Source organism: Dreissena polymorpha, chromosome 10 (genome assembly GCF_020536995.1).
Source record: "Dreissena polymorpha isolate Duluth1 chromosome 10, UMN_Dpol_1.0, whole genome shotgun sequence".
Classification (NCBI taxonomy): Eukaryota; Metazoa; Mollusca; class Bivalvia; order Myida; family Dreissenidae; genus Dreissena; species Dreissena polymorpha.
This window is the reverse complement of record NC_068364.1, coordinates 38,024,557-38,036,749: the sequence shown is the minus strand read 5'-3', so window position 1 is coordinate 38,036,749 and position 12,193 is coordinate 38,024,557. Positions and strand designations below refer to the sequence as shown.

The 12,193-nt window shown below is 36.6% G+C and overlaps 1 protein-coding gene across 2 annotated transcripts in view; it reads right to left on the bottom strand.

The window, feature by feature from the left end:
- LOC127847177 (voltage-dependent L-type calcium channel subunit beta-1-like) overlaps positions 1-9,810 on the bottom strand; it is a 151,288-nt gene extending 141,478 nt beyond the window's left edge. The window contains exon 1 of one of the 2 annotated variants that reach the window (XM_052378901.1): positions 9,607-9,810. In XM_052378901.1, the coding sequence (XP_052234861.1) occupies positions 9,607-9,633 (27 nt within the window). In that variant the 5' untranslated portion in view covers positions 9,634-9,810. The remainder of the gene's footprint in view (positions 1-9,606) is intronic. The other variant, XM_052378896.1, reaches the window with a different exon arrangement.
- Positions 9,811-12,193: the final 2,383 nt, after the last annotated feature.

The window sequence follows — 12,193 nt, the reverse complement described above, 5'->3', positions numbered from 1 at the left end:
TTGAAATGCATGCTTAGTGAATTTGAAAATGTGTCCAGTGCATAGCCAGTGTCTCTGCTGGGCTGCCAAGGTCATGAAATACGTACATGCTGGTTTCTAGCTCCGAAGGCTAATTTTGCATGAATTTTAAAGTTGCCTCCACTCAACTGAATTTCTGTGAAAAACCACTTGGATGACCCTAGGATCCTTCGTTGTCGGTCAAATATCTGGTTAGTGATGCAGTAAAACAGACAGTGTTTAATGAACTGTTAAATGTAGTTAAATGTAGTTTAGTGGTAAATTTGTGTTGACAATCACAGAAATGGCCACCAAAACAGGTGACATTCAGACCTCAAAATTGGCTGATTTTCCATGATAACAATATAGAGCAAGTGGGTGCACCATGGCTATCCATGTATTTTTTGGAAGACATATCCCCAACAATACTGAAGATATGTTTTGTATGATTTCAGGTGTATACGTTGTGTCAGCTGTGAGGAAGGACAGAGCCCCCTGCCCGGCAGCCAGTAGCCGATTTGTGAAAACTGTAGTGTGCCCCCTTAGTCTTGATAACAACGTGTGCATGTCAAATGTAAGTAAACATACAAACTCCGTGGTGTACACGCTGCAAACTGTTTTGTTGAACTTGATTATCTATGTTCCTACCGTGTTCGTTTAATTAGCCCATTTATGCCTAGTGGACTCTCCCATCTTTCTAAATTGGATTAATTTATTTCCAAAATTAGGGATGTCTAATATATTTATTTCTATATTTAGAATATTTCTTACATAAATTCCTTTAAGCAAACAGCGCAGACCCTGATGAGATGCCGCATCATGCGGCGTCTCATCTGGGTCGAGGCAGTTTGCCAAGGCCTTTTTTCTAAACGCTAGGCATAAATGGGTTAATGAAGTTTGCTGAGACTTTCAAGTACTTGACTGTTCCTTATCTATGCGGCGAACAGTATACGCAGGATTTACGAAGTATTCATACTCAAGGCAAATCCTTTTGTAAGGAAATACTAAATCATTTACTTTAATTGTAAAATAAAAAAAATCGTTCAAAACGTTTATTGCATGGTTTTACTTTTCGTTAAAAACTGACAACTTATGGCAAGCGGTTCGACGCATAATCCCAAGAAACTAGGTTTCTTATGAGAACCTAGGTTCCCAGAGTGAGAACCTAGGTTCTCATGAGAACTATGGTTCCCAAATGAAATCTTGGGTTCTCATGAAAACCTAGGTTATCAGAGAGAACGACGCGAAAAGCTGTCGAGAACCTAGGTTCTTGTGAAAACCTTGGGTATCAAACGAAAACTTAAGTTCTCAGAATGAGAACCTAGGTTCTCATGAAACCCTAGTTTCTCATGAGAACCAAAGTTCTATGAGTATATTAGAACCTAAGTCCTCATGAAAAACCTAGTTTCTCATGAGAACCTAGGTTCTCTAGCGTAAGCTAAGGTTTTCAAATGAGAACCTAGGTTCTCAAGAGAACCTAGGTTCTCATAAAAAAACTGGTTTCTTGAGATTTCATAAACCTAGTTTTTCATGAGAACCTAGGTTCTCATGATTTCATAAACCTAGTTTCTCATGATAACCTAGGTTCTCATGAAAACTCTGGTTTCTTGGGATTTCATAAACCTAGTTTCTCATGAGAACCTAGGTTCTCATGCGAACCTAGGTTCTCATGAGAAACCTAGTTTCTTGGGATTATGCATCGAACCGCTTGCCATAATTAACCTCCAGTTGTCTCCCATTGCTTGGTACACGCTGGCGGCATATGTGTAGAATGATAATTAAAATACATGAAACAGTGAATGGTATTCCCCAAGAACATTTTTGAACAATGTTCAGACAATGCTAAGTAATATTCAACGAAACTTGGGGGAAACTTCTTGAGGAATGAAATTAGTAAAAGTAATCGGTGGACATTGGTCTGAACACGTTAATAAAAAATTAAACTGTTTATTAAATACATCTTTAATTATAACTATTATTTTGAGACTAACAATTGAAAAAAATTCAGATCAATCGTTACATAATTCATTGTTACAGCATTAAATGAGCTTCAGATATTCAGTTCTCTTGTTCGGACCTCAAACGACTGTACGGTAAACAGTTTTTTATTTTAAGTATGTCTGTGATATAGTTAGCAATCATTATGGTATAAATAGAAAATGTGAAATAATTTCTTATTCAATCGTAAGATATCGGCCCACACTGCAAGAAAAACTTATGCACTAAAGACTTTGCAAACATATTTCAATAACTTGAGATATCTGCAAAGATAAAGTACGGTGGCATAGAGGTGACATTCTCTCCTCTTTTTTTAAATTGCACTCTTTTTTCTATCTCGTGGCCACGAGTTAGCTAAGTCGGGATCTCGAGATGCTTAGAGGTGACATTCACTCCTCTTTCTTAAATTGCGCTCCTCATTTTTCTATCTCGTGACCACGAGTTAGCTAAGTTGGGATCTCGAGATAGCTATGTCGTGGCCACTAGATAGAAAAAAGAGGAGTGCAAAACTTAATAAAATAGGAGTGCAATTAAAAAAGAGCGATGCAGTAAATAAAAGAAGGGTGCTTTAAACAAAAGAGAAGAGAATTTCGAGATCTCGAGATCCCGACTTAGCTAACTCGTGGCCACGAGTTAGTCAGCCAATCAAATACTATCCTGTTCCCTAAAATTAATCAGCCAATGAAAACGTCCCAAAAGCAAGGCTCTGATATAACATAACATACTACTATTAGTACTTCTATCACTACTACTACTACTGCTGCTGTTGTTGTTGCTGCAGCTACTACTACTACTTCTACTACTACTACTACTACATGTACTACTACTACTACTACTACTACTACTACTACTACTACTACTACTACTACTACTACTACTACTACTACTACTACTACTACTACTACCACTACTACTACTATTACTACTATCGCTACTGCTGTTACTGCTCCTCCTCCTCCTCCCCCTACTACAACTGCTACTGCTACTGTTGCTGTTGATAGTAGTAGTAGTAGTAGAATTATTATTATTATTAGTAGTAGTAGTAGTCGTCGTTGTAGTCGTAGTCGTCGTTGTCGTCCGTCGGTCGTCGGTCGGTCGTCCATCGTCCGTTCTCCGGTCGTTGTCCGTCGGTAGTCCGTCGGTCGTCATCCGGTAGTCCACCCGGCGTCGTCCGTCGGTCGTACCTTGTCCAAACATCGGTCGTCCGTTGGTCGTCCATCAGTCGTCCCTCGGTCGTCCCTCGGTCGTCCGTCGGTCGTCGTCCATCGTCCGTCGGCCGGCGTCGGTCGTCCGTTGGTCGTCCGACGTCGTCCGTCGTCCTCGAAGTTAAAATCGTAGTAGTTGTAGTAGAAATAGTAAAAGTAGTAGTAGTAGTAGTAGTAGAAGTAGTAGTAGTAGTAGCAGTAGTAGTAGTAGTAGTAGTAGCAGTAGTAGTAGTAGTAGTAGTAGTAGTAGTAGTAGTAGCAGTAGTAGTAGTAGTAGTAGTAGTAGTAGTAGTAACAGCAGCAACAACAACAACAGCAGCAGCAGTAGTTGTAGTAGTAATAGTAGTACTAATATTAGTATGTTATGTTATATCAGAGTCTTGCCTGCTTTGACCAGCTATATTTATATGCGTCCATAATATTTACACATGTTATGCAAAATTTGATTGGCTGACTAACTCGCGATCTCGAGATAGCGAAAATTCATTCCTCTTTTGTTGAATGCACTCTGCCTTTATTTACTGCACCGCTCTTTTTTTAATTGCACTCCTCTTTTATTTAGTTTTTCAACCCTCTTTTTTTCTATCACGTGGCCACGACATAGCTAACTCGTGGCCACGAGATAGAAAAAAAGAGAAGAGCAATTAAAAAAAAGAGAAGAATGAATGTCACCTCTATGTCACCGTAAAAAAGTTCTTAACGGCGTATTTTCATTCTGTCCAGCCCGTGTGTTATCATGTGTGAACCCCATTGATCCTGCGCCCTGAATAATAAGTGTCCCGTATTCCAAACGAGCAAGTTTACGCGGTCCGACGCGTAATTCTGGAAACCTAGGTTCTCATGAGAACCTATGGTTCCCAAATGAATACCACGGATTTAGTATTAAAGACGCATAATTCTGAAAACCTAGGTTCTCATGAGAACCTATGGTTCCCAAATGAAAACCACGGATATGGCAAGCAGTTCGACGCATAATCCCAAGAAACTAGGTTTTTCATGAGAACCTAGGTTCTAATTCTGAAAACCTAGGTTCTCATGAGAACCTAGGTTTTCAAATGAGAACCTAAGTTCTCATAAGTTCTCATGAAATCCTAGGTTCTCATTTTAACCCTTGGGTTCTTGAAGCCATATGCAATCTTCAAGCGAGAACCTAGGTTCTCATTCTGACACCGTAAATGACTGCAAATATGGCAGAGTATAGAAGGCTTACGGCTGCCTGTTGCGAACCCTTTTCTTTATATATGGACTTATACGCAACGATCATTCATTCTGTAACTGAACAAATATTGAACGATTAACTTCTGAATATACTTAATTCCCAATGACTGTCATAAATAGTTATTATTAGGGGTGGCAACGGTTAATCGGTTAATCGGTTAACTGTTTCTTTAGGAGCTTAACCGATTACAAAATAAATAATCGGTTACTCACGCAGAAAACACAATTTATTTTTTTTGGTTGAACGCAATAAATGCTCATATCGTTAGTTTTGTCTTCATTTCACTGTATTGGCCAATGCGCTTATCTTATCGCAAAATATCGGCAATTACCACCCTGTAATGCCCCCTGTGGATCAATAGCGATTAGCGTTGTAAACTATCGGGTGCAGCGGATTAATGAGTAGGCACGCGAGCAATTCGCACTTTCTTTGCAGTGTGTTTGTTTAGCACTTAACATTCTATTGTGTTTCAATTATTCACATATTGTTAAATTTAAATTATAAACCGATCAATTAGGCTTGTCAATTTGCACATTTGACTGCCACATGTCATTTTATGTTATAAATATTAATTCAACGTGAATATCCAGTATAAATTCGGTCCAACTTGTTTAGATATCATGTATTTAAAAAGTTAAGCGACAATCTACAATCATGCTTCTTACCATGATCAGATGCTTGGAAATTGTTCAAACAGGCTGCTGACAAGAAATCAGCTACATGCATACTATGCCCAACGACAATTTCGTTGCATGGGGGTACATCCAAAAATCTCCATCAATCAAATGAATGAAAAAAAAAATAACATGCACATTTTGTTTTGTTTGTTTGTTGTTGTTGTTTTTTGGTGTCGTTTTTTTGCAAGTCCCGTGAAGTATGCCATTGCGTTGACTACCATTGGTTGATAAAATCAATAAAGCTGGAGACCATGATCACACCCGATCACTGTTGTTTTAACAACTATTGCAAACTTTAACGCCCTAATAAGGACATAAATATAACAGGCCTTAACAACAGATGTTTATAAACCACTTTGCCCGTTGCAAATTAAATTTACGCTAATTGACAATGGTCATAAACAGCAACTATTAATGCAAGTAATTCTTAAAGGATAATGGGTGTTAATAAAACTCAACATAATTCAAATTCTGCACTAGCTTTTATTGATCAAGATGTAGAACAATAATTGTGTGTAAATGGCATGAAGCTAATATTACAACAAAGAAATATCACAGTTCATCGACAAGCATGTAAAACATTGTTTACAAACATTTACGTTTTCCGGGTGTTTTTGTAATATATATTTATGTGGTACAAAGACAGTCGGTTAACCGGTTAACCGCTCGAATATTGAAACAGGTTAACCGGTTACGGATTTGATCAGGTTTGCCATCCCTAGTTATTATTCAACAGTAATAGTCAACAACTAGTGTACGCCTAAAAATAAACGGTTTACTCCCGATTGTCCTACATTTTTATTTTAAGAGTGAAAAATCGATAACGGAAAAGACAGGTAAGTCGCATATGTGGGGCTCGAAAAGGGGTATTTATTTCGTGTATTTATTTGATTAAATTAACATAACATAAACACAAAAGTGTTTCTCGATAAATATTTTATTTTTTTATTCTCTTCCATTAGAGGGAATATAGACACACTTTATTAACATTTTATATTTAATCACCAATCGATTTAATACCTATAAAATGCAATATGAATGTATTAAAAAAATCAGACAATCTCAGGTAATTTGTTTATTTAACAATCACCATTTATTCTTAATATTTCGATTCAAAGCATCAATCGTTCAATCCGTTATTTAATCTCCCCTCTGAATAAAGATTCTGTATACTTTAATTCGAATGGCATACTAACAATACTTCGCATGTTGTAAGATCAATGAGTATACAAGTATACATACATAGTACAAATCTGAATCCGTCAAGCAAAATGCTCATCCCTTCGTGTTTATAAGTAAATACAGCAACGTGGAATTTTGAAAAAAGTGAAGTTAGGTTAATTAGTTGATAACGCATGGATATATATTAATGCATGTTTGAGATGTTCGACTGTTATTTAATTATATAAAATAACAGTTTTTATTTATCTTATTTTTGAAATTTATATTGTATTTATGTTACAGCAGACAAACAATAGATAATCATCGTTTTATACTTTGAACGTAGTTAATCATAATAAATCCTAGACATGATATTTTTTATACTTGTATTACCCATCTTACGCCTCTTCACACCTATTTGAACGGTGTATTGAATTTCTAAATGTGGGACAATCGGGACGACACCAAATAAACAATCAATACACATGTTTCTATTTTTACTATTTTTTAAGACACACTGAATAGACTACTTATGAAAAGCCTATTAAATGCTTTTACGGTCGTATTAAAAAATTATGGTATACAATTGACATTACAAATGCTTTTGTCAATATATCAGTGCGCATGCGCGGAAAATATCACGATTCCACTACTGTACGTTGTTTTGAGGGCACCTTTCAGCAGTTTTCGTAAACGCGTGAAAACATACACTCTTTTTCAAAGATCGAGTTAAAAACGCTGCAGTATCCTTTGTTTTGTCATTTCCGGTGATCGGCTGTGTTAATTCAAGTCAACCGCAGGCCGCGATGGCGGTGGTGATAGTCACGATGATTATGTTGATAGGTCTGTTATCGAGCAATGCGGTTGGCGCGAGGACAGTTTCTGACACAGAAAATTTTCTGTCGAATCTAACGAATGGATACAATGTCAATGTTCGGCCGGTGGTCGAACAACTCTCTGCAGTCAATGTGACGATGCAACTGTACGACAAATCAATAATGGAAGTTGATGAAGTTCAAGGCATTTTATCCTACACTACCGGAATAAAATTGTTATGGATGGACTACCGACTAAGGTGGGATCCGAGGGAATACGGGGGTTTGCAAACGTTGGCAAATATTGCATTGTCACAGATATGGTTCCCAGAGGTGATTCTCTCGTCACCCGTCACGGGCAGAGGTTATTTGTCTGAGAGTTGGAGTAAAGCGCGGCTTATTTGGAATGGTATAGTACTTACTATTGTACTTTGGGTGTTGTGTTCAGTTGATATCAATCTGGAAGGCTGGACGGACCGCTCTTGACCAGGATAACTGACGACACAACGACTTGACGCTGAGAACTCTTGAAGACGACTGCGACGACTACACGTTATTTTGCTTACGTCATCCATTTCTTCATTTCAAGGACAATCCCGAACAATCTTGGCATGTATGGTTAATAAAGTCAGGGCAGGTGGTGCATCAGAAGGGCAGGGCGGGGCTCCGGAGGGCAGGGCACGGCGCCCTTCCATTTAGGCCTAGCTGGAGCACTGGTGTTAATTGACAGACAACAGCAACAATTTCGCGCTCTTATTAAAACCCGGGTTAATACATGTACAGTGAATGGTTAATTCGGTAGTTGAGTACGAATGGACTTTTAGCAGCAATGTCTATCACGTGTCTGTAGAAAAAACGTGTAAATTAGTTCTATAAATAGACATGATGAAAGATTCATGTACTGGAATTAAATTGTTACTACATAAAATTGTTATCGGCCCTTGTCTTCACTCTCCATAAGTAATTAATTGCGCAACATTTTCCTTTAAATTTTCATAAGTAACAATAGTTTACGGCAATTTTACAGTAATTGTTTGCAGTAAAAAGGTGTGATGATAATGCCCGATGCCATCTTTAATGTACTGTTTTAATTACCGTTTTAGATTACGTAAATGGTAAAACTGTGATTCCTTGTTAATCTATCACCAATAGACGCTTACTTCGTGACTGACCGACTTCAATCAAAATCATTAGTCGCAGGTTAAGCCCGACCTCATAAGCGTCCTCGTAAACCGATTGGACTGTGACATCACAGTTTGGCAACTGGAAAGTTACCTGGGAATTTCTCGTGATGCAATCATGTCAGCATACATGACTGTGTAATGTAGCTTGAATATTTGATACGCGAGTCATGCTATCTCCTATCAGTGGATTATCTATTACCCCATGTGGCGTTTATGGAAATTACAGGTGGAAGTAGGTACCGATCGCTGTTTTAAAGTATGGAATATTGATTAACAATGTTTCTGGCAATTTATACGGCCTGAAAACAGGAATTTAGAAACTGAATTTGAAAAAAGGGCATATTTTTTCAATTGCCAATTTCAATAAAATTTTATTTATGATATCCAACCAGAAATTGTAATCATCAAATGCGACTTTGGCGATCGGAAACGCTAACGTAGCACTTAGGTACTCATATCCGTTTAGCAGAATTCTATGATGACTGATGTGGAAGGTAAATACTTGACACAAATTGAATCAACATAAATGTAAGTTTTCAAAATCTTTAATGTTTTGAGAACATACCCAGTGTGGGAGTAACTGCTGTAAATGTGATGTGACAGAATCAATGTACAAGTTGGATTAAGTTGGATTATAAGTTGGATTATATAAGCATGTTAACAAAACAGTTATTGTTTCTGTGACAAATAGACGTGTTTTGTCTATAAAAAGCTTAAGACATTTTCTGCAACATGTCTGTTTAATTTATATTTTAAATATTGTTTAATTAAGCATGGAAAATTAATCAAAATAGGGTGTAAAGTTCAATCGAACAGTACTGACCACTATGAGATTATTGTCCAGGGCGGTTTTAACCAGTGAAAACTGCCGGTTAAAACCGGGGTCGGTCGATTGGTGCCAACCCTGGTTTTTGAACAGAGAATGAAAGTATCTTCCTTTTTATATACATTTTTAAATATATCAGGAAATAACACGAGAAAATAAGTGATTTGGAACACCTTAAACAACTTTACCACAATAAGAATGTAATGGTTATTTTCATTCAGGGCCAAACATGCTGGGAATTAAGGACAATAATGCCTTTCTTCAACTAAGCTTTATATTGAAGACCTGAGCCCTATTACAATTAATGCTAGCAAAATGGTAATGCACTACAACTGAATTTTGTTCGTATAAGCTTCTATGTATCAGACTATGGATGACTGAGTGATGTCTCCCGTAGTCAAATAAAATGAAACTATACTTATCATGCACAATATTTAATTCTTCCAATCAAATCCGTTAAACGAAGAACTCATTTATCATTAGAAGTAAAGATCTACATCATTTACAGTCGTTAAATAAATCACCTGTAACTGTTGCAAGCGAGGAGGCATTGCATTCTTAGCATTTCTCCACTTGTATATGGTAAATTTCGAAATATTTACGATTCTTGGTTAAAATATATTTCATATTGAAGGGTTTTCTGTTTTCAGTCCGACGAAAATATATCAAAAACAAGTCGCAAACGTTAGTTAATTGGTTCTGGTTGACATTTTTGAATCAGCTTCTGAATCTTCTTTCGAACCAATCAAAAATAGATGAAACGGCAGGAGTTATTTTTAATAATTCCGAACAATCTAATATAAAGTTTGATTTGAGTATAATAAAATAAATGAAAATGATTTTATATATTATTAAATATGATAGTTTACCTTTAATTTAGGATATTAAGTTTTTTTGTATCCAAAATTTAATCATAAACATGTATACGGAAATGTATATTTAGTCCTTTCCATTTTCTCCGTTAAGACAACATTGCATTCTAACGGCAATTTTGATTGGACAAAAATCCCGAGGCTATATTCCAGTGATTTGTTAGGTTATATTCCAACAGATTATTAGTTGATCGCTTGCGAACAATTCTAGGTTACATAAAATAAATAATCGAGTCATGTACTTTCTAAATAAACCATCTTTTTTTTACTCGGAGAAATGTAAAACACTTTAGACTGGCTTTATCTCTTGGAGATATTGAAAGGGAAAGAATAGGTGTTCACTACTAAATCCCAATCTCCACGCAGAGTTGTCGTTCCTTGCTCTCGCAGTGTACATCTGCAACGGACTCGCAGCCATAGATTGCCAAGAATCTTGGCAAAACCGAACAAACACATTTACTGTATATTTATTTAGAAATTTAGGATTGGAGACATTATACAATGAAAAATACTTTGTATGTTTACGCAATATTAGAAACTGGTATATTTAACGCATCTTTTTGGATCTTTTTTATTGCCCATTTGCGCAGATGGAATCATTTAGTGCAGTTTCGCATATGTAAACAAATGAAGAAATTGATTGATATTGCGCGTGATTACAAGGACAATCTTGTATTCAAGGAGAAGCAAGCCGAAGCTTTGTTGCATTTATTGAACGAAAAATGGGACCTTATTGTTTATATGCCTGTTGGGAACGGAAAGAGCATTATATATTCATTTGCTACCTAAAATTCTTAGCGAGAATGTATCCAAATGTAATGTAACCGTCGTGCAAGAGATTGACTAAATCCCCGACATATGACAAAATTAGAGACTAAAGTACACATTTGCACTAAAAAGGTTACATTCCACTAGAAAATGGCTGGAAAAATTAAGGTGTTTAAACAGTCGATTTTGATTTGTGTCAAGTTCTGTTTTGGTTTTAACATGACATATCTTTGTTATTGCGTTAATCGGATCAGCTTAGAATGATCTTTTAGAAAAGTTATGGTTATGGGGGTCTCTATTTGCAAAAGGTTGCATTTATTTTCGCTGAAAGTTGTCGCTTTTACATAGAATTATATAGGGACATATTTAGTATATTGTGACCACAACTAAGGTTAAGAGCAAGTTTTCCAAGCCAGTTTTGCTAGTGACCAAAAACCTGATAACTGCCGCATCTGCGCCGAGAAACAATTCGCGGCCTTGTTTCAGTTTTTGAACTACAATCATTTACAAATTGACACATAATATATGAACATTGTGTTAAATGAAATAATGTTGATGGGATCGTAAGTCAAGTTTTTTTTGTAACTGTACGTGTTGCGGAAGAGTAAGTTTATGAATGATTAAAATAGTCCACTACGTGCTAAGTCAGTCAAGTGGTATTTTTGCGCAGTACAGTTCATTCCAAATCTGAGGCTATTAATAGATCAGGGAAAATAAAAAGGCTGCTGATCGACAATGGGATGTCGAGATTGCAATACTCTCTCATGCGTCTTTTGCGTAACCTCGTTGATGGTACTTGACTGATTTCTGGTAGTACAGTTGGGGAGGGGATTTGATATGGCAAGACGATCTGCAGCAGGACTTCTAAATGAACCTTGAAATACATACATACACGTGCGTAGATGAGACTATTAGTTACCAACCTTAATAACAGCCGATTCTTTATCAGATCAACTGATGAAAAACGGAAAAATGAAGCAAAAATTATTTATTTTTTTTTAAACTTTCATTTTAATATTCATATGAATTCCATGTCATTATTGTTTAATAAATGTAAGTTAAGCGCAGTTTATTGGGGGAAATTCGTGACAATCGGAAATAATTCATCAATTTTCGCTAAAACTCAACAGAATACAACACGACTGTTTGGCAATCTGAACGCATCGGACAGTGGGCTACACGATCGCCGATATGGCGGAATTGTCCGAGTTGTCCCGATTGGACTGTTTGGGTTGATCATTGTCGATATTATTGTGTGTGTGATATATGTTATAATAATACATCGCATTTTAACTCGGTACTAAAACGTCCGGGTAAGACACCATGGACTATCGATAAACGTTGATAACACAGTATTGCTTTCAAGATGAGGAACAAAACTACCGAAAAATATAGTGTCATGATAAAACGGAAATCGTTTCATTATCTAACCACAAATGTTTGCCATACTCTTCAGTCGGTATGTAAATCG